The sequence below is a fragment of the Fusarium phalaenopsidis genome, assembly GCF_050370095.1.
Source record: "Fusarium phalaenopsidis strain FUZ10S chromosome Unknown contig_32296, whole genome shotgun sequence".
Classification (NCBI taxonomy): domain Eukaryota; kingdom Fungi; phylum Ascomycota; class Sordariomycetes; order Hypocreales; family Nectriaceae; genus Fusarium; species Fusarium phalaenopsidis.
Genome location: NW_028145408.1, coordinates 2,282,808 through 2,305,467, shown reverse-complemented (window position 1 = coordinate 2,305,467; position 22,660 = coordinate 2,282,808). Strand labels below are relative to the sequence as shown.

Sequence of the window (22,660 nt, the reverse complement as noted above, 5' to 3'; positions counted from 1 at the left end):
AAGGCATCGGGCACATAAAAAACACAGCAATCAACATCACAGCCATGCGCCAGATGCTAATCATCAGGATCATCCTCTTCTGCTTCACGACAGTTGCCATGGCCAGGAGTCGCATGTACGACGCCTGCATCGTTGGCGCCGGCCCGGCGGGTATCGCAGCCGCCGTCAGCCTCGCCCAGCAGCAACTACGCGTTGCCGTCCTCGACAGGGGCAACGGTGCCCTAGACAACGGCACATGGCTCACGAGGATGCCTATTCCTGACGAAATGAGGGCTCCTGACAAGTTGAAGCCCTTCATGCTAAAGAGCTTTGATGGCTACGATAATGTGAATCACTTTATCGGCGAGGTCTTCAACATCGTACGCACCAAGCCTGGACGTCATGGGCATTTCGTGGTTGAGGCTGAAGGGAGGAGGGTCCGCGCGAGGAGAATACTCTTGGCTCCTGGTTATGAGATAATGTACCCAAATATTCCAGGGTACAAGGATGCTTGGATGAAGGTTCTGTAAGTCAGACGAACGACACCCCCTTTTTTTTTCGTTCTCCATCTCGTTCCCCCATATCATTCCCCCGTCCATTCTCCTGTTACAACTAACAAGACGTTGACAGCTTCAACGATCCCCTATCAGACGGAAGCAAAGGCAACTTGGGAGCATACTCGTCAGCCGTTCTCGCAACAGATGCCTCCGGCTCGGTCCTTGCCACAATGCACCTGGCCCGAATGGCCCTCCACTACACGGATAGAGTCACCATCTACACCAACCACAACCTCAAGCTATCAGACGACATCTCACGGCACCTCTTATATGAAGTCACGACAGAGCTGCAGAAAAAGGTCAGGGTTGACAACCGGAGGATCTCCAAGCTACACGCGATTGAGGTCCGGAGCCGCAAGAGCAGCAAGGGTTACGCTCAGTCGCACAAGATCGTCATCTTTTTCGCCGACGGCAAGGACTCCAAGCACTCTTTCATGTTTCACTTGCCCACGGGCAAACTGAACCTGGACTTTGTTCAGGATCTGCATATACGACTCACGGATGGAGGGCTGATCAAGGTAGATCCTTCGAGTATGGAAACCACGGAGAAGGGCATCTATGCTGCTGGGGATTGCGTATCTTTCAAGAGGACCATCATCCGCAGCATGTTTACGGGGCAACTTGCGGCCGAATCTATCGCAATTTCTCGTCTCTTTGACTATTGACACTGTCGGCAGTGGTCTTCTGATGTCAAGAGGAGCTACCTAGACGAAGTGCAAAAGGGATCAGGTTTAGCTCTAACTCCTCAGAAACTTTTACTGTACAACTTGCATTATTTAATTAGTATTAGAGTACTATATGACTACTTCTAGGGCATGATACCCTCATACTCTTCAGATATGTCTGAGCTTTCTTGGGCATGACAGTCGCAGACTGGGTACCTATTTTCTTGTCAGAGGTATGTATACGTCTCGGGAATAGTACTTACCAACCTCAGCTCCTCAAGGAAGAAGCGGCTCATCCCCTCCCTACCCCTCATCGCCATCGCCCACTCGAATCTATCAGGCTGTCAGGGGTAGGCCATCAAAACGTGCAATATCCCTTACCTCTGCATAGAGAAATCCAGGTACCAGCTCCCTCTTCTCCGCCTAACGAACAAGATCAGGGATGTGGGAGTGGGTGCAGCAGTAGATAGCCGAGTCGTGAGCGATTCTCATGCCGCATCCCGCCTTGGTACACGTGTGAACATGACAATAGATGGAAAACTGCGGGCTTTTGAGCTTTGTCACAACACCAGAGATGCATCCCCAGTCTTGAGCTGCGCAGGTGTGCTTCTGGCAGAACCTGCCGCGGCGTCCGTCGATGGAGAAGGTGACGCGTTCCTGGCATGATCCGTTGGCGCAGATCCAGTCCGAGTCGTGAGGTGTGTGCTGGATCTTGGTGGCCGTGACTTCTCGGCGATGCAGCTTGTGTTTCTTTGTGTCTTGTCCGTTGGATGGGCCTGCGAGGGCGAGTAGGCTCAGATCTTTGTTGATCTCTTCGAGGCTAGCCTCGAGTTCCCCAAACATCCTATCCTTTTCTCCAATCTCCAGAGCCATCTTTTGCGCGCACTCGTCGCAAACGCCGTTAACCTTGACGACTTTGAACCTCTCTTCGCTCAAATCTTGGATCTTCGTCTTGTGGTGGTCGCCGAGCTGCATATCACCGACCATGCAGGCCAGAGGGTTATCGCAGCTGCAGAGGGCATCGATTCTCTGGCGGTGGCGCTTGGTTCCGTGGGAGCAGGAATACTCGATTTCCAGCAGCTTACACATCTTGACGAGCTTTGGTTTCTTCGTGGCAACGGTTGTTGAGATTTTGAGGCAAGCGATATGTGGTGGGAAATGGATGGGTGACGAGGCGATGGAGGAATCGGGTCACATTGATAGAGAGCCAAGCTGGATGAAATCGTGCCCAGTTTATTGTTCAGTTCTGATTCCTGATTTTAACGTGGGAGACGAATTTTTCCAGGTACAGGCAGAGGATAGCCTGTGCTCTGTTTGTATTTCCCCTCGTCCATGGCAGCCTGTTCAAACGTGGAGGATTTTCCTCCATGAACCATTCAACGATAGCAATTAAATAGCATATCGAGAAGTCTGTTTGTAATACTATGAATCTTCAAATGCACTATTTTCTTCTCATACGAGGGAGGGGAGGCGTAATGTTGTGTCACAGCATCTGCAGGCAGCAGATCTCCCAAGCAATGGCCCGAGCAGAATCAACCAATCTCAACATGGTTTGGTCCTGTTACCAGAGAACTTTAAATTCTCTAATTCTCCGTTATTCATAGCCCTGTCGACAATAAGATTGTTCCGCAGGTTTCCGAGATCTCAATCCTTTGGGGCTGGTGAGCGGCTTGTGTCATTCAAACCCTGAGCAACCTACCCTTTGACTCTTTTAATGTTGGCGGCTACCCATAGAAGGATTTTTGACCTTTGCTAATAGTTGAAAGAATCCATCTGCGCTGACCCGAAAGATCAAGCCCACAACTTGCCAGAAAAGAGCCTAGGATCATCACACCTTTCATATCACCTCTTTGATATTCTACTGAATCTGAATGAATCTCGGACACTCTCCATTAGGGCGTTCTGGCACTTGATTGTCATATGTTTTCAAAGTATCATGTTTCCCTCTACCTGTAACTCCTTGTTTTTGTCAATGTTGGATGTGCAAGCACCTCTGAGTTCCCACCATCAAACATTCCCCGGCATCCCTTTTTATCCCAAATGGCCCTGCTTTTCCTTGCTTAATATTCTATCATCCTTTTTGCTCTTCGGTCCTTTCCTCATAAGCCAATGCCCAAAACTTTCGGTGATAGTGCGGCTCTAGGTCATCTCGACGTCCTTGTCCTTGCTATCCGCAGACTCCTCCTTGGAACCCTCTCCCTTGGTACCCTCCTCCTTCAGGCCCTCCTCCTTATTCTCCTCCTCCATGGAACGGATCGAAGACAAGAAGTAATCAGACACTGCCGCCTTGTTGTTGAAGAGAGCGAGATCGAGGGGAACGTAGTCCCGCTCATTTGCCAGCGCCGGGGATGCACCCTGCTCCATAAGCAGCTTGACTATGTCGAGATGTCCGCCCAGGGCTGCCCAGTGGAGACCCGTGTTGCCGTGCTCGTTTGCCTCGTCCAGGAAGGCTTGCTTCTGCTCCTTTGGCCGGCTGTCAAAGTATTGGATGAGCTGTCTGACGATTTCTATCGTATTGTTAGTTAGAAATGACTCAAACTCCTGCAATACTCATTCGAATTGACTCCAATTCAAATGAAAGTCAAGCCCTGCATACCTAAATGTCCATTTCCCGCTGCCATATGCAGAGGAGTAGCCTTGGCTTCATCTTGAGCAGCAGCCACAATCTCGGCGGGGTCAGCCTTCTCCCGCTCAGCCAGAGACTTGATGGTCTCGGTCAAGTCCTGCTGCTCGCCGGCTCGAGCAAAGTAGATGAGATCATCAATCTCTTCTTCTGTGAGTTTGGGCGCCATCTTGAGGGTTGTGCTTGGTGATGTTTTCATGGATCGCCTCGAAATTTTGCGACGAGGTGAGGGGACTGTGTGCGCAGGTGCCCCGCATTTTCCGCACTGTGCGGGGGCAGGTCTAGTTCAGGGTAGGCGAGCAGGCAAGTCGGCTAACACTCAAGTTATGGGATTGTTCAAAGAGAAGAAGCTCTGGAGAAGGGCAGAGCAGGGGTAGTAGTGACTACGGTTTCATGAAATTTCGATGAAAAGTACCTTTTTCGCGATATTGAACGCTCAAGGTTTGGCTATTCCGTGGTTCTGCGCTGCATGCGTGACAGTGGCCCTTTGGGAGGTGAATTGAGCTCATCATGTCCATCTAGGAAGCCACAGGACGGTTTTCGAGGAGATCCCAATTCAACATACACCACGATATCTAAGACATGAACTTAAGTATAATGACAATACTAGATCTCAAGCACCTGCAAGAGCGGTATCTGCACCCCACGCGGGCGAGAGACCGTTGAGTTAAACCGAAACTGACTCGATCAAGTCACGTGAATGCGTACCGTCCAGCAAAAGGCCAATCATGTGCAAGAAAAGGCTAAAGGCGGGATAAGGATCCAAAACAACAAAACGACAAATGCGGTGGTTTCCAGGTTGTGTGAAGCGCAATACAACCGTCGCCGTCAAGCAATTTCCCGTCTTTCAAACCCCCAGGTAAACATGAACCCTATACTCCCTTTGATTCCCCTCCTCTAATTATTCAGGCGCTTCTTCACAATGGCTTCTCCTTCCGACCGTCGACCCCTCGTCATTTGCGGCCCCAGCGGTGTCGGCAAGGGCACGCTGATCAAGCTTCTCTTCAGCCGCCACCCCGACATTTTCACCCTGTCCGTGTCGCACACGACTCGCGGTCCTCGAAATGGCGAGACTGATGGCGTTGAGTACCACTTTGTTACCAAGGAGGCTTTCCGGGAGTTGATCGCCAAGGACGGATTTGTCGAGCAGTAAGTCGAAGGAATCTGGCGAGGTGGAGGAGTGTACACTGACCTTTGTGTCAACTGCAGCGCTCAGTTCGGAAGCAACCTCTACGGCACGAGCAAGGCGACGATCGAAGAGCAGACAGCCAAGGGCCGAGTCGTAGTCCTGGACATCGAGATGGAGGGCGTCAAGCAGGTCAAGGCCTCTAGCATCGATGCTCGCTACGTCTTCGTCGCACCCCCCGACAATGAGGAGCTCGAGAAGCGCCTGCGAGGCCGCGGCACCGAGACTGAGGACAGCATCCAGCAGCGTCTTGCGCGGGCCAAGGACGAGCTCGCCTGGGCTGAGTCGGCCAAGTTTGACAAGATCCTCGTTAACGACGATTTGGAGAAGACTTATGATGAGCTGGATGCTTTTGTCTATGAGAAGAGCGGATAGATTTATGAGCATTTGCTTGTTCGATGATATAATGATAATCTTAGAGATAGAAAAAAGATATAAGAGATACAGCAAGCCTTGCGTAAATGTCTGTTGGGATCTCACACAGGTTGGAGGTTCCAACAGGACCTGGGGCCGAGGGTCAGAGGCTGCATCATGGCTGGAAATGGCACACGCACCGCGGATTGGCTAAATTGTGTCTTCTCATAGACGGCAGAAGACGTCGACGTCTGGATCGCATGCAGTGTGAGTAATAGTACTTGGCCGTAACCTGCCATGACTCAAGGACCCGTTAAGACTTGCAAGTCGCCTGCAGAACCCTATGCTTTGGGGACGACGACCTCAGGCAAGGCTTGGTTGGGTTATAGAATCTGATCAATCTGAGCTCCATGAGACCTGAAGCCAGTGTGCATTTTGCGTTCTGAATCTCCTCATGATATCCATCGACATGTTCAGACACAGCTCTGGAACCACGTCTGGCAGCTGTATTAAAAGTCAAGCTTCTATTCTTGTCTTGTCTGATATCTTTTATCCGCTATTCTATCTATCATGTCCATGATCATGCCGTTTTGTAACTCATTATTCGCTGATTCCTTCTCTTTTAAACCCATGCCGATAGCATTCATGTTCTCGTCGCCTCGTCTAATCAACCCGGTGCTTGTTTCGTGACGTTCCCCTCTCCAACTCTGGTGTCCTGACATCCCTAGTGCGTTCCTCAGAGTCAACTGCATACACTGTCGTATCAAAGCGAATGTAAAACTCCTTGCCTCGCCAATTCACCGTGTTTCCGCATAGAACGGCCCATGCCCAAATGGGAAACGCCAGGGCTTCTCGTCCAATCCATGCTGGCACAAACTCTGAGAACCGCCTGCTTGGAAGACCTTCTGAAGAGGCAAAGCCCTTGGCGAAGCAGGGTGTATGTTCGTCTGTCTCGATGGTGTTACCAGAGTGCAAGCAGCTAAAGTTGAACCAGTCCACAATCATCCAGATCGTGATCGAGAGAAGCCAAGTGATTGCCATTGCCTTCCAAGTCTGAGGAATGCCCCATGTTTCGTTGAAATAGGTCAAGGTTGTAATTCCATATGAAAGATACGTGGAAAAGAGGAAAGACTCTGTAAACGGCTCGAGCAGAGTTGCTGAAAGTACAGTATACTTTCGAGCCCTTAGCCACCGACACCGCCTTGCAGCGTACGCGGCAACAGACATTCCCGACATGGGCTGTACAGCAAGGTCGCCCCAGACGAGTCCATGTTTTCTGAAGCCGGGAAAGTGGGTGTTCCATAATAGGTCACCGATCAGGTGGTCTTCGCAAATGTTGTGAGAGAAAAAGTCGACGCCGGTTGGCAGGTTCTGGTCTTGGGGTAGGCTAGGGTTCAGAATGGGATCAGTGGCATGGTCCAGCTGAGATTTGCGAAACATGTTGCTCTTTCCAACAGCGCAAGGTGCAACGCCGACAGTGTTGATAGCGCTGTAGAACTTGGAGTGCGACGTGGCCATGAACATCTCGTCGAGACGCCCTCCACCCTGGGACCAGACTGTTGGTGTCTCTCCCGAGTCCTCATCGACAATGGGGTCCGAAGCAAAGCCCTCCTCAGATGAAGAGGCCAACAGAGCTTGGCCATCCGCTGCAAGGGGCCTCGAGTAGTCGACCAGGTCAACAACGATGGGCAGCTGGTGGACAAACTTGTATGGTTTCGAGCCGCCGCCCAACTTATAGCCCATGAGCTTGTCCACCATGCGTCCTAGGACATCCTTGGCCATCCAGACGTTGCAGTCAGCGATCCAGATGATGTCTCCCTTGGCCTCTCGGTACGCTCGGCTCAGATTACGAATCTTGGGATTGGGGCCCATGTTGATCGTCTCGCTCAGCACAGAATCATCCCTCTCGAGCAGTATACGCGCGTCGAATGTGGGAAAGTCATCGATGACCTTCTGGAGGATCGGGTACGCCGGATCGCTGTCATCTTCGAGGCAAAGGCGGATCGAGATTTTGTCCTGGGGGTATGCCTGGCGGAACGAGGCGGCGATGCAATCGTAGAGTCTGGGCTCGACGCCCTTGACCGGCCGAATTATCGTGACATGCGGCGCGTTTTGGCCGAGACCAGGAGAGACTGGAGGACCTGGGGGGTGCTTGAAGTTTCTGGAGCTGCTGCGTGTCAGCTAGAGCTAAGGGTAGGTAGGTGGTGAATGACGACTTACATTGAGCGCAATCCTAAGCAGACTATTAGAACGACGACGCCGGCTAGGATGAGCCAGCCGAGCGCGAATATGTCTCTCCAGGAATCCATGGTTTGATTTGACCAGGAACCAAGCTCATGGGTGTTGAGTGTTGTCAAGAGAGCAAGTTGTCGAGGGAGAGCGGTACATGCTGCGCGGGACGCGGGTGACGATCGCCCCATAGAAATTATGTGGAAGGACCGGCCCTCTTTCACCCGCGCGGCAGCGAGAGAGCAGCTTATCCTTACCCAAGAGTAGCCATGAAAGCATAGCAATCTAAGGAAATAATAAAATATAAAAATAAAATGATAAGCCTCTTGTAATATCTTAGTATCTAGTAGCAGCATTTAAGGGGGCTAGAGCTATGGTGTCTTATGATTTTCAAATCGTTTTGCTGCTGACCTGTGCAATTGAGATGGGAGACGCTTCTGTGGCTGGCAAGGTGATGATGACTGTAGCATCCATTCAGGCCGGGAAATTGCGCTCTACTAACTATTATGCAACGCATAAGCTCCCATAACTTGTATCCATATTTTATACCGATGTGAATTTTATCCAAACCTGAGTCCCAGTCAAGGAGAAGGATTGCCACTGCTACAGTGTCTAGTGAGGGAGATAATTATTAAAAATGCAATAAATGAAGCCACGGGAAGACACTCCATGCTGGCTAATCTATCTTCTCAAGCGATTGGGATCCCCTTTGCCGGAGTGATTTTTTTTCTTCGGCACTCCTCGGGCATTCCCTTGCAGCCCGCTCCGTAGCCTGACGCCTTGCGCACGAGGCATCAAAGTGGGGAGCTCCAATTCAAGAAAACCTCGAGTTTTCAGCCGCCCGAAATTAATTTCTCCCATCCATCATCTTCTCAACAACCACAAACACATCTCCCACGAAGCACTTTTCGCTTCGACGCCCCGGCTTCACACTCAAAGCGATCGCCATTGTTCCCTCTAGAGGTTGAACAGTGCGCCGCTGTGAATGGCCACGAGGATTGATCCTCAGCCAGTGTCCCGCCAGGGCGATGTCCTAGACAGGTAGGCATTCTCTTTTGTTGGACTCTCTTATGTCTGGCGAGTTTTACTCGTCTTCTCCTGCCCAAGCCCTTGCCCAAGCTTCTCCAGAAGCCTTGCGTGCCCCTGTTGCGATGATGACACCTTTCATTGTGCTAAGAGGATCCATTCATTTGGCCTCTGTGAACGCCTTGATTTATAGACTACAACGGTATCTGAGCAACACGCTGTTATCAATTTGCTTGACTCGTTCATCACAATCCGAGACTCGCGCTGACAGTTCCCCAGACCAAGATGACACCGGCGAGAAATGGCTGAGATTCAATCATCAACCAAAGAGCCTGTCGGTACCCCGCCCACCTCGGATCCTGCTGCACCCCAGCAATCCCAGAAGCGAGGACCTTCACTGCATCAGATCTACGCCCTTCCAGCGCCGATCCGAACATTTCCTCTCCCGACCTTTTATCCAAACAACCCCGTATCCTTCTTCCATGTCGCGTACGCTTGGTTAGGCCAGCTCTGGTCTCCGCCTCCGGCGGAACCGGCTGCTGTGCATCTTGGAGTGTGGTCTCCTGCTACGTCTTCGGTCCATATCACGGATGAAGTCTCTACTAGAGCCCTGTGGGAGCAAGGCTTCTATGGAAAGGGTAGTCTTAGTCGAAGTGAGCCGAACTGGCTGAAGCGCGAGAAGGTTAGGCAAGGTCTCGCGGATGCTCACGTCAGCGAGATCATGACGGTACAAAGACGAGAAGAGCGTATGCGCGCCAAGTGGGAACGCGCTCGCCTTGAACAAGAGGCGATTCGTCAAACGAGACTCGAGGAAGCCCAAGAAGCTGAAGCTCGAAAGGCCAAAGCCCGTGAAGCTAAGGAGCGAGAATCGCGGGCTGAGGAGCCAACCAAGATTGCGCAGCCCAAGGCCATCAAGCCGATCTCCATCCCTACGCCTTTGCGCGCCTATGCATCACCAGTTAGCCCGGGAACGCTTTTGGCTCTCCCGAACTCCCCGGCGGACCTTGCTCTTGCTACAGCAGTGGCTTCTGACAGCCTTGCCAATGGCAATGCTATCAATGGAGACGCCCTGTTCCCGGATGAGCACTCGTCCACCAATGGGTCGAACGGGGCTGCTACCAATGGCAAGATTTCTATTAACACTCGCGTGTCGAGCTCGAGCCTGTCGACCCAATCAGACGACTCGAAGCCGCTGAAGAGACGGAAGAGTGTTCGGTTTTCGCCTAATGTCGAATCAACAACCTTCCGGCTTGGCGATCCCCCCAGCCCCCAACACGCAGCTACGAATGCGAAGCAAAACGGGCTGGCGGATGTTAATGCCGCAGCGTCGGTCTCGCTGAACGGAAATGCGACTACTGCCGAAGAGGCATCTGGCTCTGGCGAGGAACGCGTGATTAAGAACATGGAACACCTCCAGCTGATGCCTGAGGAAGCCTTCTTTCTCAGCTTCGGCCTGGGTGCATTGGTAGTCAACGATCCTACCTCAGGTAGCCGATTGTCTTCAATGGAGCTTTTGAGGCTGTTTCGGCAGTACTCGTACTTTCCACCCCGCGTTGAGCCGGAGGATCCCGCCCTGCAGCCCGACGACAACTTTCTCGTTCACTATGCTGTCTACCACCACTTCAGGTCATTGGGATGGGTGCCACGCGGGGGCATCAAGTTTGGTGTGGACTGGTTGCTCTACACCCGAGGCCCGGTGTTCGACCACGCCGAGTTTGGCTTGATTGTCATTCCGTCGTACTCGGATCCTCAGTGGAAGGAGTCCGGGAAGCAGAACCCTCGCAAGTCCTGGCAGTGGCTGCATGGTACGGTTCGAGTTCTCTCTCACGTTACCAAGAGCCTTGTGCTGGTCTACGTGGATGTGCCCCCTCCTTCCAAGTTTGAAGAGGCTCTGGACAAGGGTATCGCCGAGGCTTTCAAGATGTACAAGGTTAGAGAGGTGATGGTGAAGCGATGGTCGAGCAATCGCAACAGGTAGACAATCTACCAAGACTACCAGATCAAGCAGCCAGACAGGCTAGCTATGTATGAATGTGTACACGTGGACCATGGACAGATATGCCGGACAAAGGGTGGAGTCTTTGACATTGACATGACAAGGTAAAAGGCGTTGGTGGAGCTCCAGGTTGCATTTTACCCTGCCTGTATGATATGTAGTTCAAACAACAGCCGGCTGAAAAGTCCCTTTGGAGGGCCTCCAAGTATCATGATTGGATGTGCAATTGCCGTTTGCCATACACAGCCGAGTTTCCCCAGGTCTTGACCTGACATGCTGCTTTGACCTGCTGTCAGCATGATCCGTGATTTGTCCCTAGAGCTGCAAGCTGTAAGCCTCAACATCATCCGAGGATCCCATCCCGGGTCCGGAGCTCCCTCCTTTTTTTTTTGCTTCTGATTGAGGCTATCAACGGGTCCAAGAAACGCGGGGTTTGGCCGAAGGAACCCCACATGGAGCTCTTTTGCGTCCCTTTTGGCCGAGGTACGATGAGGTTTCTGGATGGGGTGTATTTGTAGATGTGATTGATAACAAGTTGAACTGTCTATAACTTGCTTTTTCTTTGCTTCTTATAAAGAAACTGGTTCCAGCTCGAGCGGGGTTTGTCACCTAGAGTTGACCGCAAAGACTTGACTACCTGCGCCATGTTCTCTCATCGAGTCCTCAGAAGAGTCGCCAGCCCAAGTCTGGGCCTCTCGGTCCCTCGTCGCAGTCTTGGTGCTCTTCAAAGATGTCATCCCCTAGCAAGTGCTCATGGGCAGCACCACAGCTTCAAGCTCCCGGCTCTACGGAGCATCTCTACCAAGAGCTTCGACACGCCTCCTGCCTTTGAGGCCAGGACTGTACTGGATGGCGCCGACAAGGGCGTCACTGTGACGAGCGGGGACAGATTCGTACAGATTGAGGATCGGAAGAATGGAGGATGGACGAGGCTTGACTCTGTTGTTTTGAGGGATAGCTGTACTTGTCCTAAGTGCACTGATCCTGCGTCTGGACAAAAGAACTTTGCGACGACCGACATTCCCACCGACATCGCCATCGAGGATATTCGACTAGACGAGGCTGGCGTGGGTATCTCGTTCCGCAACGATATCCCCCGTCTCGCCGAGGGTGGCCACGAGATGGTTCTCCCCTGGAAATCGATCGAGACAGCCCTCGGACACCGCGACGTGGAGAGACTCCCGTATCCCCGACAGGACGCCGTGTATCCCAAGACGGGAAGGACATTCTGGGACACGCAGACGATCGAGTCGAGGATCCGCAAGATTGACTATGCAGAGTTCATCAAGGGCGGCGACGCATTCTGGCACACTCTCCTCGACCTCGCCAGCCTGGGCCTCGTGTTTCTCAAGAACGTGCCGCACGACGAAAACGCCATCGTTGACATCACGACAAAGATTGCCAACATCAAGGAGACGTTTTACGGACGCACTTTTGATGTTCGCGCGAAACCTGATGCTGAAAATGTCGCTTACACCAGTGGTTATCTCGGTCTTCACCAGGATCTCTTGTATCTCGAGAGTCCTCCCGCGATTCAGTTGCTTCACTGCCTCGAAAACTCGTGCAACGGTGGAGAATCTCTCTTCAGCGATGGTCTCCGCGCCGGAAAACTCCTCTGGCTGCAAAACTCGTCGGCCGTGGAGAACCTCGCCCGCGTGCGCATTCCCTACCACTACGAGAAACATGGCTACTTCTACCGTCAGAAGCGCTCCCTCTTCGACGTCGGCGTGGACGGAAACATGGCCGCCGTGTACTGGAGTCCCCCCTTCCAGGACCGGTTCCAGCTCGCGAGCGTTGATGCGAGGGAGTGGCTCGCGCCTGCGAAGTTGTTTGATGGGCTGATTAATGATCCGGATGCCATGTTTGAGATGAAGATGGCGCCGGGCGAGTGTGTGCTTTTTGATAACCTGCGGGTTATGCACGGGAGGAAGGCGTTTGATGTCGGTGGTGGATCGAGGTGGTTGAGGGGTGCGTACATTGCCCGCGAGGACCTTGTGAGCCGTGTGCTGCATGTTCCTGAGGGATTGGCTGCTGAGTATCGCGGTGGAAAGGAGTGGAGTCGCGATGCTGAGGATCAAGAGTTGAAGGCGTCGCCATGGTTCAACAAGGTCAAGGGACAAGTTGACGGTGTTGTTGAGGATCTCAAGGCAAAGGGAGCTGTGCAATTGGGACAGGAACATTATGAGCGATTGAACGTTTAAAGCAAGCGAGGCGTGGAGATGATATATAGGACATGGCATAGCGACAAGTTGTAGTTGTAGACTGATTGATTCATGGCTATGAAAGCTCAATGACAAAAACGCCGGTTGCTTTCTCGGCATCCCCTTTTCCCCCATGCGCCAAACTTTCGAAAGTTACAAACAAATTCATTGCTCATCATCGGCGTAAGCCATCGCGACACCTACGACCACTTCTTGGCCTCGACACCCTCGGGTGGCACAGTCTCCACGGTACGATTCTTAACGTCGTTCCAGTCGGTGCTGAGGCTGGTGCCGTTGCTCTCGGTGAAGCTCTTCATCATGGCGCGCTGCTGCTCAGGAGTGGCACCCTTGTACAGCTTCTTGAAGAAGAGGTTGACGTCGCTAGTGTCCTCGGCTTCGTCATCGTCGCCCAGCGCGTCCCAGTTCTTGGGTCCGGTGCGGGAGGAAGAGGGGTATTGGTGAGCGGCATTGGAGGTCTCAGGAGCCTTCTTGGACTCGGTGGGCTGAGCGGACTCTTGCTTCTCTTCGGTCTTGGGCTGCTCTGGAGCCTTTTCGGATATTGTCAGGGACTCGACAGCCCTATCCATTGTTAGCATACCCAAGTACATGTACGAAGGAGACTACTTACGCAGCTGGTGCAGCGGGCTTGTTGCCATCGCCCTTGAGTTGCTTCCACTTTCCAGGCGTCTTCTTTCGGAGGCTGAGTTCAACCTTGTTGGGTGTGACCGTGTGCTTCGAGGCCGAAGGGTCAATCTCACCCCAGAGCTCAAGGTCGAATGGCCGAGTATCGCCGTTGGGGTAGATGATGGCATCGAGGTGAACCGAGAATGGCTTGAACTCAACCTGAAGCTTCTCCTTGCTCACGCCCTTGGAAAAGATGGACACCGACATGGTGACATCGCTCTGGAAGTCCTGCAGCCTCGGCTGGGTATCAGCGGGGATGATAGGTTTGGCAACCGGGGCCTCTGCAGGCTTTGTATCCGGGAGCTTTAGATCCGCGAGGTCCTTCTGCTCGGGCCTCGCGCTCGTGGTGAGCTTTCGCACCGGGTTGTCCTTCTCAAGCTTCTCCATGGCGGCCAGGATCATGAAGCGCAGAGAACTGGCAGCTCTGGCCTCCTTGTTCTTGGGTCCAAGATCCAGGCCATCCAGCATGTTCGCGCCCCTTTCGGCACTCTTGGCTGTCTCCTGCTCCGCCTCCTCTCTCGCCTCGCGCTGCACATCCTCCGAAGTCACGGTATAAAAGCCATCGGCGTCGGTCAGAACCTTGGCGGGATCCTCCTTCTCAACAGCAGGAAACCCCTTGATGAGTCGAATAGCGTATACGCAGCACGCATCGGCGTTGGCGTACTGCCCGAGGCGAAAGTAAGCGACGGCGCGGCGGTAGTTTGCCTCGGAGAGGAGGGGTCGCTTGTTGCGCTCGTAGGCGGTGTGCCAGGCGAGGTTTGCGTCGTCGAGGGCCTCTTGGTACTGGTTCTTGCCGATGAGGGCCTTGGAGCGGGCGATCAGCCAGGCTGGGTTGGGTGAGGTCTGGAGGGCCTTTGACAACAGCGGGAGGGCTTCGTCCCATTTCTTGGCTTCGACGGCTGCGAGGCCCGCCTGGGCCGTCGAGATGTGAGACATGGTGTTTTGTGTCGGTGGAGAAGATTTCTTTTCGTTTTCGGGAGAGGGAAGGCGATGTTGGACGGGAAATGCGTCAAGGTGAAGGTGTAGGCGTAGGTTGAAGTTTGGGAGATGAAGCTCGAGGTGGCTGTTGATGGGAGGTTGTTGGTGGGGGGTTCTAGAAGCTTTGGTGGGGCAGTCGTCGAGCTGGGCTCTTGCAACTTACAACCTCAGCATCATCATTTCCATTTCATCACCGCAACTTAAAATTCAATATGCGGTTCCGCACGGAGCTGAAAAACATTCGCACCTTTGCAAGTTCGTCTCTAACTTTTCCTAGGTTCGTTGATCCCTACTGACCATAACATTCGCAGAGCTCACAGCTGCACTCGGCTCTCTTGAGAAGATCGCCTGGCTGCGCTTGAGCGATGATACGGCGCGCTTCACCGTCATCCCAGATATGGGATCGCAAGTCTGGGCGTACGTGCTTGCCTTCGAATGTCTTTTCAGTCTTCATCGCAGACGGAAGAACACATCCGCTAACAGTTGCCCAGCTCGCTTGCCATGGACTTCATCTTTGACGGCTATCACATCCAATCCGCAGAAGCAGGCAACACCATCAATCTAGAGCTTCCCCTTCAACCACTTCAGCGCGCACTCAAGTCCGCCCTCAATAGCATATCCGCTTCTCTCCGCCTAACAAAGAAGGAGGGCTTGCCTGTGCTATCCATGACCATCACAACAACAACTGCCAATCCTTCCAATGCACCAGGAGCTGCGAAGCCCTCGGGTACCGGCGCAGGAGATGATCCCTTTGATGATGACGACATGTTCCAGGCTGAGAACCTCGAAACTTCTCTGAGACGCGAGCACGAAAAGATCATCACGCAGGATATTCCCGTGCGGGTTCTGCATCCAGAGACTGTTGAAACCATCATGCAACCACGAGTGCGTGAACCTGACGTGCACATCCAGCTGCCACCACTCCTGCAGCTCAAGGCCATCTCGGACCGCTTCACCAAGCTTGCAATGGCCTCTAGCTCTGGATCCTCTACTACCACAAAATCACCAAAGCTCGAGCTTAGCGCCAACATGCACGGTGGTTTGCGTCTTCGCATGGCGACGGAAAACACTGACATCTGCAGCGTCTGGTCCAATTTGGAGAACCCAGAGCTGGATCCTGCCCAGCTGGACTGCCCTGTTGAAGATCACCCCAGTACCAAGTTCCGTGAGGACGGCCCAGATCGTTGGGCAACCGTTCGCGTGGATGGCAAAGACTGGAGCCGTGTCCTAAGTGTCGGTCGACTGGAGGGTAGAGTGATTGCTTGCTTTGCCGATGATCATGCTTTAATCCTCTATGTATATGTGCCCCAGTACGATGATGCTGCGGCAGACGATTCCGTCGTGACAGTAAGTGTCCTCCTGTAAACATCCTCGCTTGCTTCCAGAACATGCTAACAACAGCAGTACTATGTTCAATCATACAGTGTCTAATATGAGTATCGAGAAAAGAATCTCGACGTGATTTCGGCGTTGGAGTTGTTCCCAAAACACATCTCAGGGCCTGGGTCGTTTTCATCATGGAGTTGGGCAGGATATTGTTGGTGTTTGAGCAAGGGTAGAAGGGCACATATTATGCACACAGTCAAGCAAACTGGTAGAAATGAATCTTCAACGCATTATCGTTCCGTATCTGATACCGGGCTTTCGAGTCATAACCGTGTCTCGAGCCGCCATCTCTAATCTTGACGCTGATCCAAAATATTACAAGTCAAAAGTCCTTCTCTTCCACTCCCTCAAGTGTACAACTGGCGTATTACAGCCACCAAGGCCCAGTCTTCCCTCGGCGCCACTGAGAGTATGATAAAACACAACGATAGTCTATAGTACAGATTGGTTCATCCAAGACATGAACCCCCCCAAATAACGCCTGGACACAGCTTACCCATGCTGAGATCGGCACAAATGCTTGATGCCCTGAATTACAACTCTTTCCTTCTTTTACTTTGCCATGACGTCGACATAACGGCCACTCTTTCGTGGCTTCTTCTTGTCACTGGCCTTGCGTGGCTGGACGCTAAGCAGATCATCGATGCTGCTGGCGTTGCTCATGCTCGTAGTAGGCCGGCTTGGTGGGCCGTTGCTGGTGTTGGAGACAGACCGGAGCAGGGGAGGCGGTGCCAGGCTGTCGGATGAAGCAGTTCTTGTCAGATCAGGCGTACCAGCGCGAACCTTAGGAGGCATGAGCGGCGGTGGTGCGCTGTTGCTGGTCACCAGCGGTGGCGGAGTTCCAGGGGGAGGTGGAGGAGTTCCAGACACAGATCGAGGTCCGCCGCGTGGAGGAGGTGGCGTGGCCGTCTTCGCAGGCGTGTTCTCAGCACCAGGCTTCTTGTTAACCCATCGCTTGAGTTCAGGGTCGTACACGAAACTGCTGGCCTCACCAAGCTTGGCACGGATGGGCTTTCCAGGCGATGATTCACCAGGTGAAGGAGTGTCGAGAGCTGCCTTCTTGCCACCCCCAAACCATCCACCGAAGCCCCAACCCTTCTTAGCTGGTTGCTGAGCAGCGGCACGCTTGGCTATATAGCTGTTAGTAGGTTGCTATCACAATGCTTGGCAGATTCCTTACCATCTTCTTCAGCAGCCTTACGGAACATCTCCTCGTTCTCGCGGTCCTTCTCCGACTTGGTCTTTTCCTTGGGCTTCATCGAGGGGAAATCGTTATCGTCATCATCCATGAAGCTCTTCTTCTTGGGCTTAGGTGTATCCTCGTCTCCCTCAGCTGTCGGCTCGGGGTCCGGCTCATAGGATGGAGGTTCGTAGCTGTAGGGCTGGAATGAAGGAGGTTCATATCCACCACCGTTGCTCTCTCCTGCATTTCCCGGGGTCTCGGGCTCCGGAGGGTTTGAGTTCATCTGTGGGGGCTCGTAACCATAGCTAAGAGGCTGGAATCCTTGTTGCGAGGGCTCTGTAGACTTGTCATCGTCACCAGTAGAGTTGTTGGTCTGCGTTGGCATTCCGTAAGGTTGGTAGCCAGCCGGCGAGTACGCCTGCGTAATTTGGGCCGCCGGGGCCAGGCCGGAGGGTTCAACACCAACATTGTTCTGCTGGGACTGAGGAACTGAGGGAACGTAGCTGTCACCTGAAGCAGCCGGGGCGGCTGGAGGAGCGCCAGGATAGGGGGGCTCGTATGAGCCCCGACGGTACTCATTAGAGGCACGATCCATCGAAGTTCTTCCAGGCGTGTACTGCGAAGTGGGAGAATAAGGGTTCGATGAAGCAGGCGGAGCTCCAGCCGCAGCCGCAGCCGGGGCATATCTGGATACGGCCGCGCTCATGGGCGCCTGGGGAGGCGGCTGAGCAGGGGTCATGCCAAAGCTCGGTGACTGTTGAGCATAGATGTCAAAGTTGGAAACGGAGGGAGACCGGCTGAACTCGCCAGAGGGGCGGTTGAATGGTCCAGCCTCTCCAGCAGCTCCATTCTCCTCATTGTCATCTCCCGCAACAAACTTGTTGAACCTGTTCCACATGCTGTCCGAGACCTTGTTCATGCTAGGCTTCGAGATCCATGAACCGCTATCTTCCTTCGGCGCCTGCTTCAATCGCATCATGAAGTCCTCGACAGCGGTCTCCAGAATGGGGTGGTGATAAGGCGACCGCTTGGTCTGAGAGTGAATAGCTGTCAGGATAGCATCGCAGTACTGCAGAGCCTTATCCCGGTGGCCGTACTCAGCAAGGACCATAGCATGCTGAAGCTTATAAGCTGCCAGATGAGGAGCTCCAGCGGCGGCATGGACACCTCCTGCAAGGGACAGTCCGTACTCGTAAACCTCACTGAGTTGGAGAGCCTCTGTCTCCTTTGCAAACTGGTCTGCCTGCTGTCGGTGGTCCGCTCCAAGGAGAACAAAGTGGGCATTGGGATCGTCCAGCCCTCCAAAGATGGACCCACTGCGGCCAAACATGAAGCAGATGTGAGCCGCCTCAGCCCGGCCATAGCTAGATAAAAGACTACCAAGAGCATTCAAGCCCTGGGTGTCTTCGGCGCTTCGGTTGCTAAGGACAAGAGACAGGGTCTCTCGCCACTTGTCCAATCCGTCGAGAGTGTCCTTGGTAGGACCTGAGCCTGCATTGGTTGACACAAGCTGAAGGCCAGCTCGAGCATGCACGGGGACGAGCTCATCAACACAGTCGTCGTAGTTTCCAGAGAGGATCTTGTAGAGCGCAGCCATAGACTCGTTGGCATGACCAGGATAATTGACTTCCTTGCGGACGAACTCCTGCGCCACCCGCTTGTAGAGGTCTCCCTCTACGGTATGCGAGATGAGCATAGCATGCCCCCAAAGTCGCTTGTCGACCAGGGCCCAAACAGCCTTCTCGCGATCGCCCCTTAGCAGATAATGCCGAATCTGCTCCATAGTTGAGACATCAGCGCCATCAGACTGCATCGAGGTGACTGAGGCAAGCTGACCACCGAGGCTGCTAGCAGTAGGGAAAAGTGCGTCGTCATCGGCAGTGGGAGTCTTTGTGCCTGGGGAGAGAACCAGTCGAACAGCCTTTTCAGCGGCGGCGTTACCCTCCAGAACACCATCATGTTCAATGAAGATGCGAAGGATCTTCCAGAGAAGCAATCGCTCGATGGATCGCTTGACCTCTAGAGAAAGCTGCGAATGGAACGACAGATCAGGCAGATCCTTTTCCAACGCCTCGATAGCAGTGTTGAGCCAGGTGATGGTTTCCTTCTTCTTGGACTTGCCCCTAAGGGGGCCGGGGAACTTGGCCAAGTGATCCTGAAGTGGCTCAATGTCCTTCACGTTCTGGATCTTGACTTCTCCAGGAGTCCGCACAATCATTGGCACAGACTGGTTCATGCCATACCGCGGGATGCTCTTGGGGAATGATGTGACGACGGTGCCGCCAACACCCCAAGAAATGACGGGAACGCCTCTCCATCGCTGAAGAGGATCATTCTCCCGCCCATCGGTAGGCGCAACCATGTTCATGTTAATGTTAATGGACTGGCCCCGAGTGCGAGGAGCAAATGTGGCGGATGGAGCAGCCGGTGCAGCGGGGGCCACTGGAGCGTAGGGGGCGTACGACGGCTTTGTCGTAGCTGGAGAGCCATGTGAATGCGCGGATGAGGGGCGACGCGTCGAGTCGGCCGATCTCTGGGCTTGCTTGTGGCCAAATGAAGTGCTTGGCGATTGCGTCTGAGCTCGAGGAGGTGGCACGAAGCCAGCCGGCGCTGCTGGGGCAGCAACGGGTGCATATGGTCCCGACTGCTTCGGGGGGGAGAGCGTAAACTGCGAAGCATAGCTTGGGGGAGGTGGTGTCTGCCGGGGCACCTTGGGAGGAGACGTGGGGTTATACTTCGACTCGTTGTAGGGGGCAGGAGCATGAGTAGCACTCAAAGATCTAGTTTGAATAGGCTGATCATCCTCCTCCTCTACCTCGCGCGTGGGAGGAAGAGATGAAACCCGGTTGAGTCTTGGTTCGAATCCGGAACTCTCGCAATGCGTCAACGGGCTAGAAGTTCGTGGCTGATGAGGCAGCATCGGCGCGGGAACGGCAGATGCAGACACGGGGCCATATGATCCGTGCGATTTCGTAGCCGGCGGAGCGGGGGAGTAACGGCTGTTTGCCGGAGCGGGTGGTGCTGTATGACTTCCAGCGTGGGTGGGAGCGGGAGAATATCGAGAAGCACTGGAAGATGGAGGAGGCAAATGGTTGACAGAATTGGCCAGAGCCGCATAGGGGCTGACTCGCTCAGGAGCAACCAGGTTGGCCCCCGGCTGTTGAGCAGCTGGCGGCTGACTAGGAGCCTGGCTGGATGTAACGGCCATAGCAGGGAGAGGCGGAGGTGCCATCTGAGTCGATACTGAAGACGCCGAAGGCATCAACGGCGAAGGAACATGCGTTCCATGGGTCATTGGCGGCTGCCGAGCTGGTGAGGCCCCCCTGTGGCTTGTCCTCGAGCTAGGACGTGGCCTGGAAGTCATGGGCAGTTCCTCGAAGAAGTTCTCATGGTGCTGGAGTCCTGGCGTCGTAGGTTTCGGGGGGGACTGAGGGTGTTGGCTGGGCAGACCATGGCTAGAGGAGGGAGGAGTGAGCCTAGTAGGAGGGCCAGGCATGCCAACACTGGCACTTCGCGGGGGAGGTTGAACTGGGGCATGAAGATGGTTCGCTTGGGAGAGTTGTTGCATGCTTGCCCGCTTCCGAGGCTTCACCACATTGGTGACAAGATCGGTGGGGAGATCATATGGCGAGTGATAGCCTCCCTTGGACTTGTCTGCGAAACTCTGTGCCTTTGGCATTTCAGGACGTACTGGAGGGGCTCGACCATATTGAGGAGCGGACCCCATAGGAGTTGTTCCGGGAGCCGGGGTATTGTAAGCGGAAGTAGGGTGAATGGGTGCAGCCTGGACCGGAGCGGGTGCCGGCGCGCTCGGAGCATATGGAGATGGCGCATGCTGGTTTGCCTGCTTCTGGGGAACATAGGGGTTGGATCCTGAGGGCTGGCGTGCAGCAACAGGAGCTGGGGCAGGAGTTGGCTCTTCATCCTCCAAGAAGCCTTCATCATCGCTTCCAAAGAAGGCAGCCGGGTCAACCTGCTTTCCGTCCGCACCAGTGTCTTCAAGGAGGAAATCCTCATCGTCATCGTCGGCGAAGGCTTGTTCCCACTTCGATTCCAAATCTTCCTTGCCGGCGGCGTTAGTAGTAGTCGGCTCAGTAGCAGCAGGCTTGGCTGGCTCCTCATCCTCTTCGGGAGTCTCCTCAAGAGTGGGTTGCCGCGAAATCGTGCCAGTATTCAACGAATCCATGACTTGCATCGTCGACTTTCGCTCCAGAGAAGGAACAGGCGCCTCATCAGGCACAACATTCCCGCCGTCTTCCACCTGCTTGAAGAAATCCTCGTCCTCTGCATCTCCATCATCAAAAGAGTTCAGGGCCCCAGTGGGTTCGTTGCTTTGTCCCTCCTTTTCTGCAGACTGAGAAATCAAAGGAATGCCTTCCTCAAATCGTGCCTCGGAGGCCTGGCCTTCGGGGCTCTTGAGTTCTCCGCCAATGGAGATTGATGAGGAATGGCCACGGCGCGGCGCGTCCAATCCATCAGTAGCACCTTGCTGCTTGTACGCTTGCTCCTCCGCGTCAACATCCTTCTCCGTCTCTTCCAAGACATCCAAAGCCTGGTTGGAGGGAAGTGGCTGGTGATCGTGCGTATCCGAGCTCGGCTGCATAGGGGGGACAACTGGAAAAGAGTTTGTTCTATCGGAAGGAGGCATAAACTTAAAGGGGTCGGTGTCTGTGCGAGAAAGACTCCAATCTCCTTCGTCGTCGTCATTGAAGCTCACTTCGTGGGACACAGTCCGGGCAAAGGACATGGAGCTGGAGTGTTGTGATATCGGCGCCTTTGAGGGCGAAGCTGTCTCTGTCTTGGGCTTCTCAGGGGCAGCCTGATCGGGAAGCTGTTCGGGATCGGGTTGCTGAGGTGCTGAAACCTCCGAGGCTAACCAAGAATCGCCGGCATCATCGCCATCTTGCGAGAACCAAGCATTGGCAGCGTCGCTTCCTTCAGAGGGCTTCTGTTCGGGTTGCGACTGGGTATCTTGAGCGGCAGGCTTGCTGGGTTGCACAGCCGTGTCTGTTGTTGATGACGTCGCCTGTGCAGGATCCGCGGGAGCCTCGGTGGAGCTGGGAGCATGGGAGTCATTAGGCATCATAGCCGGATGCCACGCCGCGTTTGGCGACTCTGAAGCCATCGCGAGGCCGAGTCAGGCGGTCGGCTCGTAGTTGAGAAAGAAGTCGAGGTTGAATGTGAATAGCAAATACTTTGCGCGATCGTGTCAGCAAAAGGGTCCCGGTGCAAAGGCAAAGGGGCTAGCGAGCTAATCTGCGCGCTGGAGCTTGGAGCAGGGCTCGCAACTTCAGGGGTAGATGGGGCGCAAATGAACCCGGGAAAGAGGGGATGCGTACTTAGTATACAAGAATGGAATCGGGTCTTCTCTTTAGTCAAAGGCGCGGCTCGCCATGGTCTTCCGGGGAAACAAAATCGGCGTCGGATGGAGTTGAGTTGGAAGGGAAACGTTCTGGAAGTACAGTACAGATCGCAAGTGCAAGTTGGCATGTACCCAAATTTGGGGCCCGGAAAGGCAACTACCGCCCGTTGGTTCCTTCCCTGCTTTCCTCCACTCGTCGGCCGAGGCCGCCACGCGCCACGACAAACCGGGCCAGCCTAGCGTGCGCTCCG

The 22,660-nt window shown here is 54.0% G+C and overlaps 10 protein-coding genes across 10 annotated transcripts; 5 read left to right on the top strand and 5 right to left on the bottom strand.

Annotated features, from left to right (window-relative positions):
* Nucleotides 1-44: 44 nt before the first annotated feature.
* LRP88_06289 (uncharacterized protein) lies at nucleotides 45-1,201 on the top strand (the record flags this gene model as incomplete). Its single annotated transcript, XM_083242829.1, has 2 exons — nucleotides 45-505; nucleotides 610-1,201. 2 exons carry the CDS (start codon nucleotides 45-47, stop codon nucleotides 1,199-1,201), a joined length of 1,053 nt encoding a protein of 350 aa, XP_083101765.1.
* A 423-nt stretch (nucleotides 1,202-1,624) lies between these two features.
* Nucleotides 1,625-2,290, bottom strand: LRP88_06288 (uncharacterized protein; the record flags this gene model as incomplete). Its single annotated transcript, XM_083242828.1, has 1 exon — nucleotides 1,625-2,290. One exon carries the CDS (start codon nucleotides 2,288-2,290, stop codon nucleotides 1,625-1,627), a length of 666 nt encoding a protein of 221 aa, XP_083101764.1.
* Nucleotides 2,291-3,340: 1,050 nt separating this feature from the next.
* On the bottom strand, nucleotides 3,341-3,993 carry LRP88_06287 (ankyrin repeat-containing domain protein; the record flags this gene model as incomplete). Its single annotated transcript, XM_083242827.1, has 2 exons — nucleotides 3,341-3,708; nucleotides 3,798-3,993. 2 exons carry the CDS (start codon nucleotides 3,991-3,993, stop codon nucleotides 3,341-3,343), a joined length of 564 nt encoding a protein of 187 aa, XP_083101763.1.
* Nucleotides 3,994-4,746: 753 nt separating this feature from the next.
* Nucleotides 4,747-5,385, top strand: LRP88_06286 (guanylate kinase; the record flags this gene model as incomplete). Its single annotated transcript, XM_083242826.1, has 2 exons — nucleotides 4,747-4,973; nucleotides 5,034-5,385. 2 exons carry the CDS (start codon nucleotides 4,747-4,749, stop codon nucleotides 5,383-5,385), a joined length of 579 nt encoding a protein of 192 aa, XP_083101762.1.
* Nucleotides 5,386-6,027: 642 nt separating this feature from the next.
* On the bottom strand, nucleotides 6,028-7,673 carry LRP88_06285 (uncharacterized protein; the record flags this gene model as incomplete). The annotated part of the gene is made up of 2 exons (XM_083242825.1): nucleotides 6,028-7,531; nucleotides 7,585-7,673. 2 exons carry the CDS (start codon nucleotides 7,671-7,673, stop codon nucleotides 6,028-6,030), a joined length of 1,593 nt encoding a protein of 530 aa, XP_083101761.1.
* Nucleotides 7,674-8,920: 1,247 nt separating this feature from the next.
* LRP88_06284 (tRNA-intron endonuclease family protein) lies at nucleotides 8,921-10,597 on the top strand (the record flags this gene model as incomplete). The annotated part of the gene is made up of 1 exon (XM_083242824.1): nucleotides 8,921-10,597. One exon carries the CDS (start codon nucleotides 8,921-8,923, stop codon nucleotides 10,595-10,597), a length of 1,677 nt encoding a protein of 558 aa, XP_083101760.1.
* Nucleotides 10,598-11,259: 662 nt separating this feature from the next.
* LRP88_06283 (uncharacterized protein) lies at nucleotides 11,260-12,816 on the top strand (the record flags this gene model as incomplete). The annotated part of the gene is made up of 1 exon (XM_083242823.1): nucleotides 11,260-12,816. The coding sequence occupies one exon, from the start codon at nucleotides 11,260-11,262 to the stop codon at nucleotides 12,814-12,816; it is 1,557 nt and encodes a 518-aa protein (XP_083101759.1).
* A 200-nt stretch (nucleotides 12,817-13,016) lies between these two features.
* LRP88_06282 (co-chaperone SGT1) lies at nucleotides 13,017-14,436 on the bottom strand (the record flags this gene model as incomplete). Its single annotated transcript, XM_083242822.1, has 2 exons — nucleotides 13,017-13,395; nucleotides 13,445-14,436. The coding sequence occupies 2 exons, from the start codon at nucleotides 14,434-14,436 to the stop codon at nucleotides 13,017-13,019; spliced, it is 1,371 nt and encodes a 456-aa protein (XP_083101758.1).
* A 254-nt stretch (nucleotides 14,437-14,690) lies between these two features.
* LRP88_06281 (checkpoint protein Hus1/Mec3) lies at nucleotides 14,691-15,914 on the top strand (the record flags this gene model as incomplete). The annotated part of the gene is made up of 4 exons (XM_083242821.1): nucleotides 14,691-14,733; nucleotides 14,790-14,895; nucleotides 14,970-15,825; nucleotides 15,903-15,914. The coding sequence occupies 4 exons, from the start codon at nucleotides 14,691-14,693 to the stop codon at nucleotides 15,912-15,914; spliced, it is 1,017 nt and encodes a 338-aa protein (XP_083101757.1).
* A 502-nt stretch (nucleotides 15,915-16,416) lies between these two features.
* On the bottom strand, nucleotides 16,417-22,172 carry LRP88_06280 (Sec23-binding domain of Sec16-domain-containing protein; the record flags this gene model as incomplete). The annotated part of the gene is made up of 2 exons (XM_083242820.1): nucleotides 16,417-16,994; nucleotides 17,045-22,172. The coding sequence occupies 2 exons, from the start codon at nucleotides 22,170-22,172 to the stop codon at nucleotides 16,417-16,419; spliced, it is 5,706 nt and encodes a 1,901-aa protein (XP_083101756.1).
* Nucleotides 22,173-22,660: the final 488 nt, after the last annotated feature.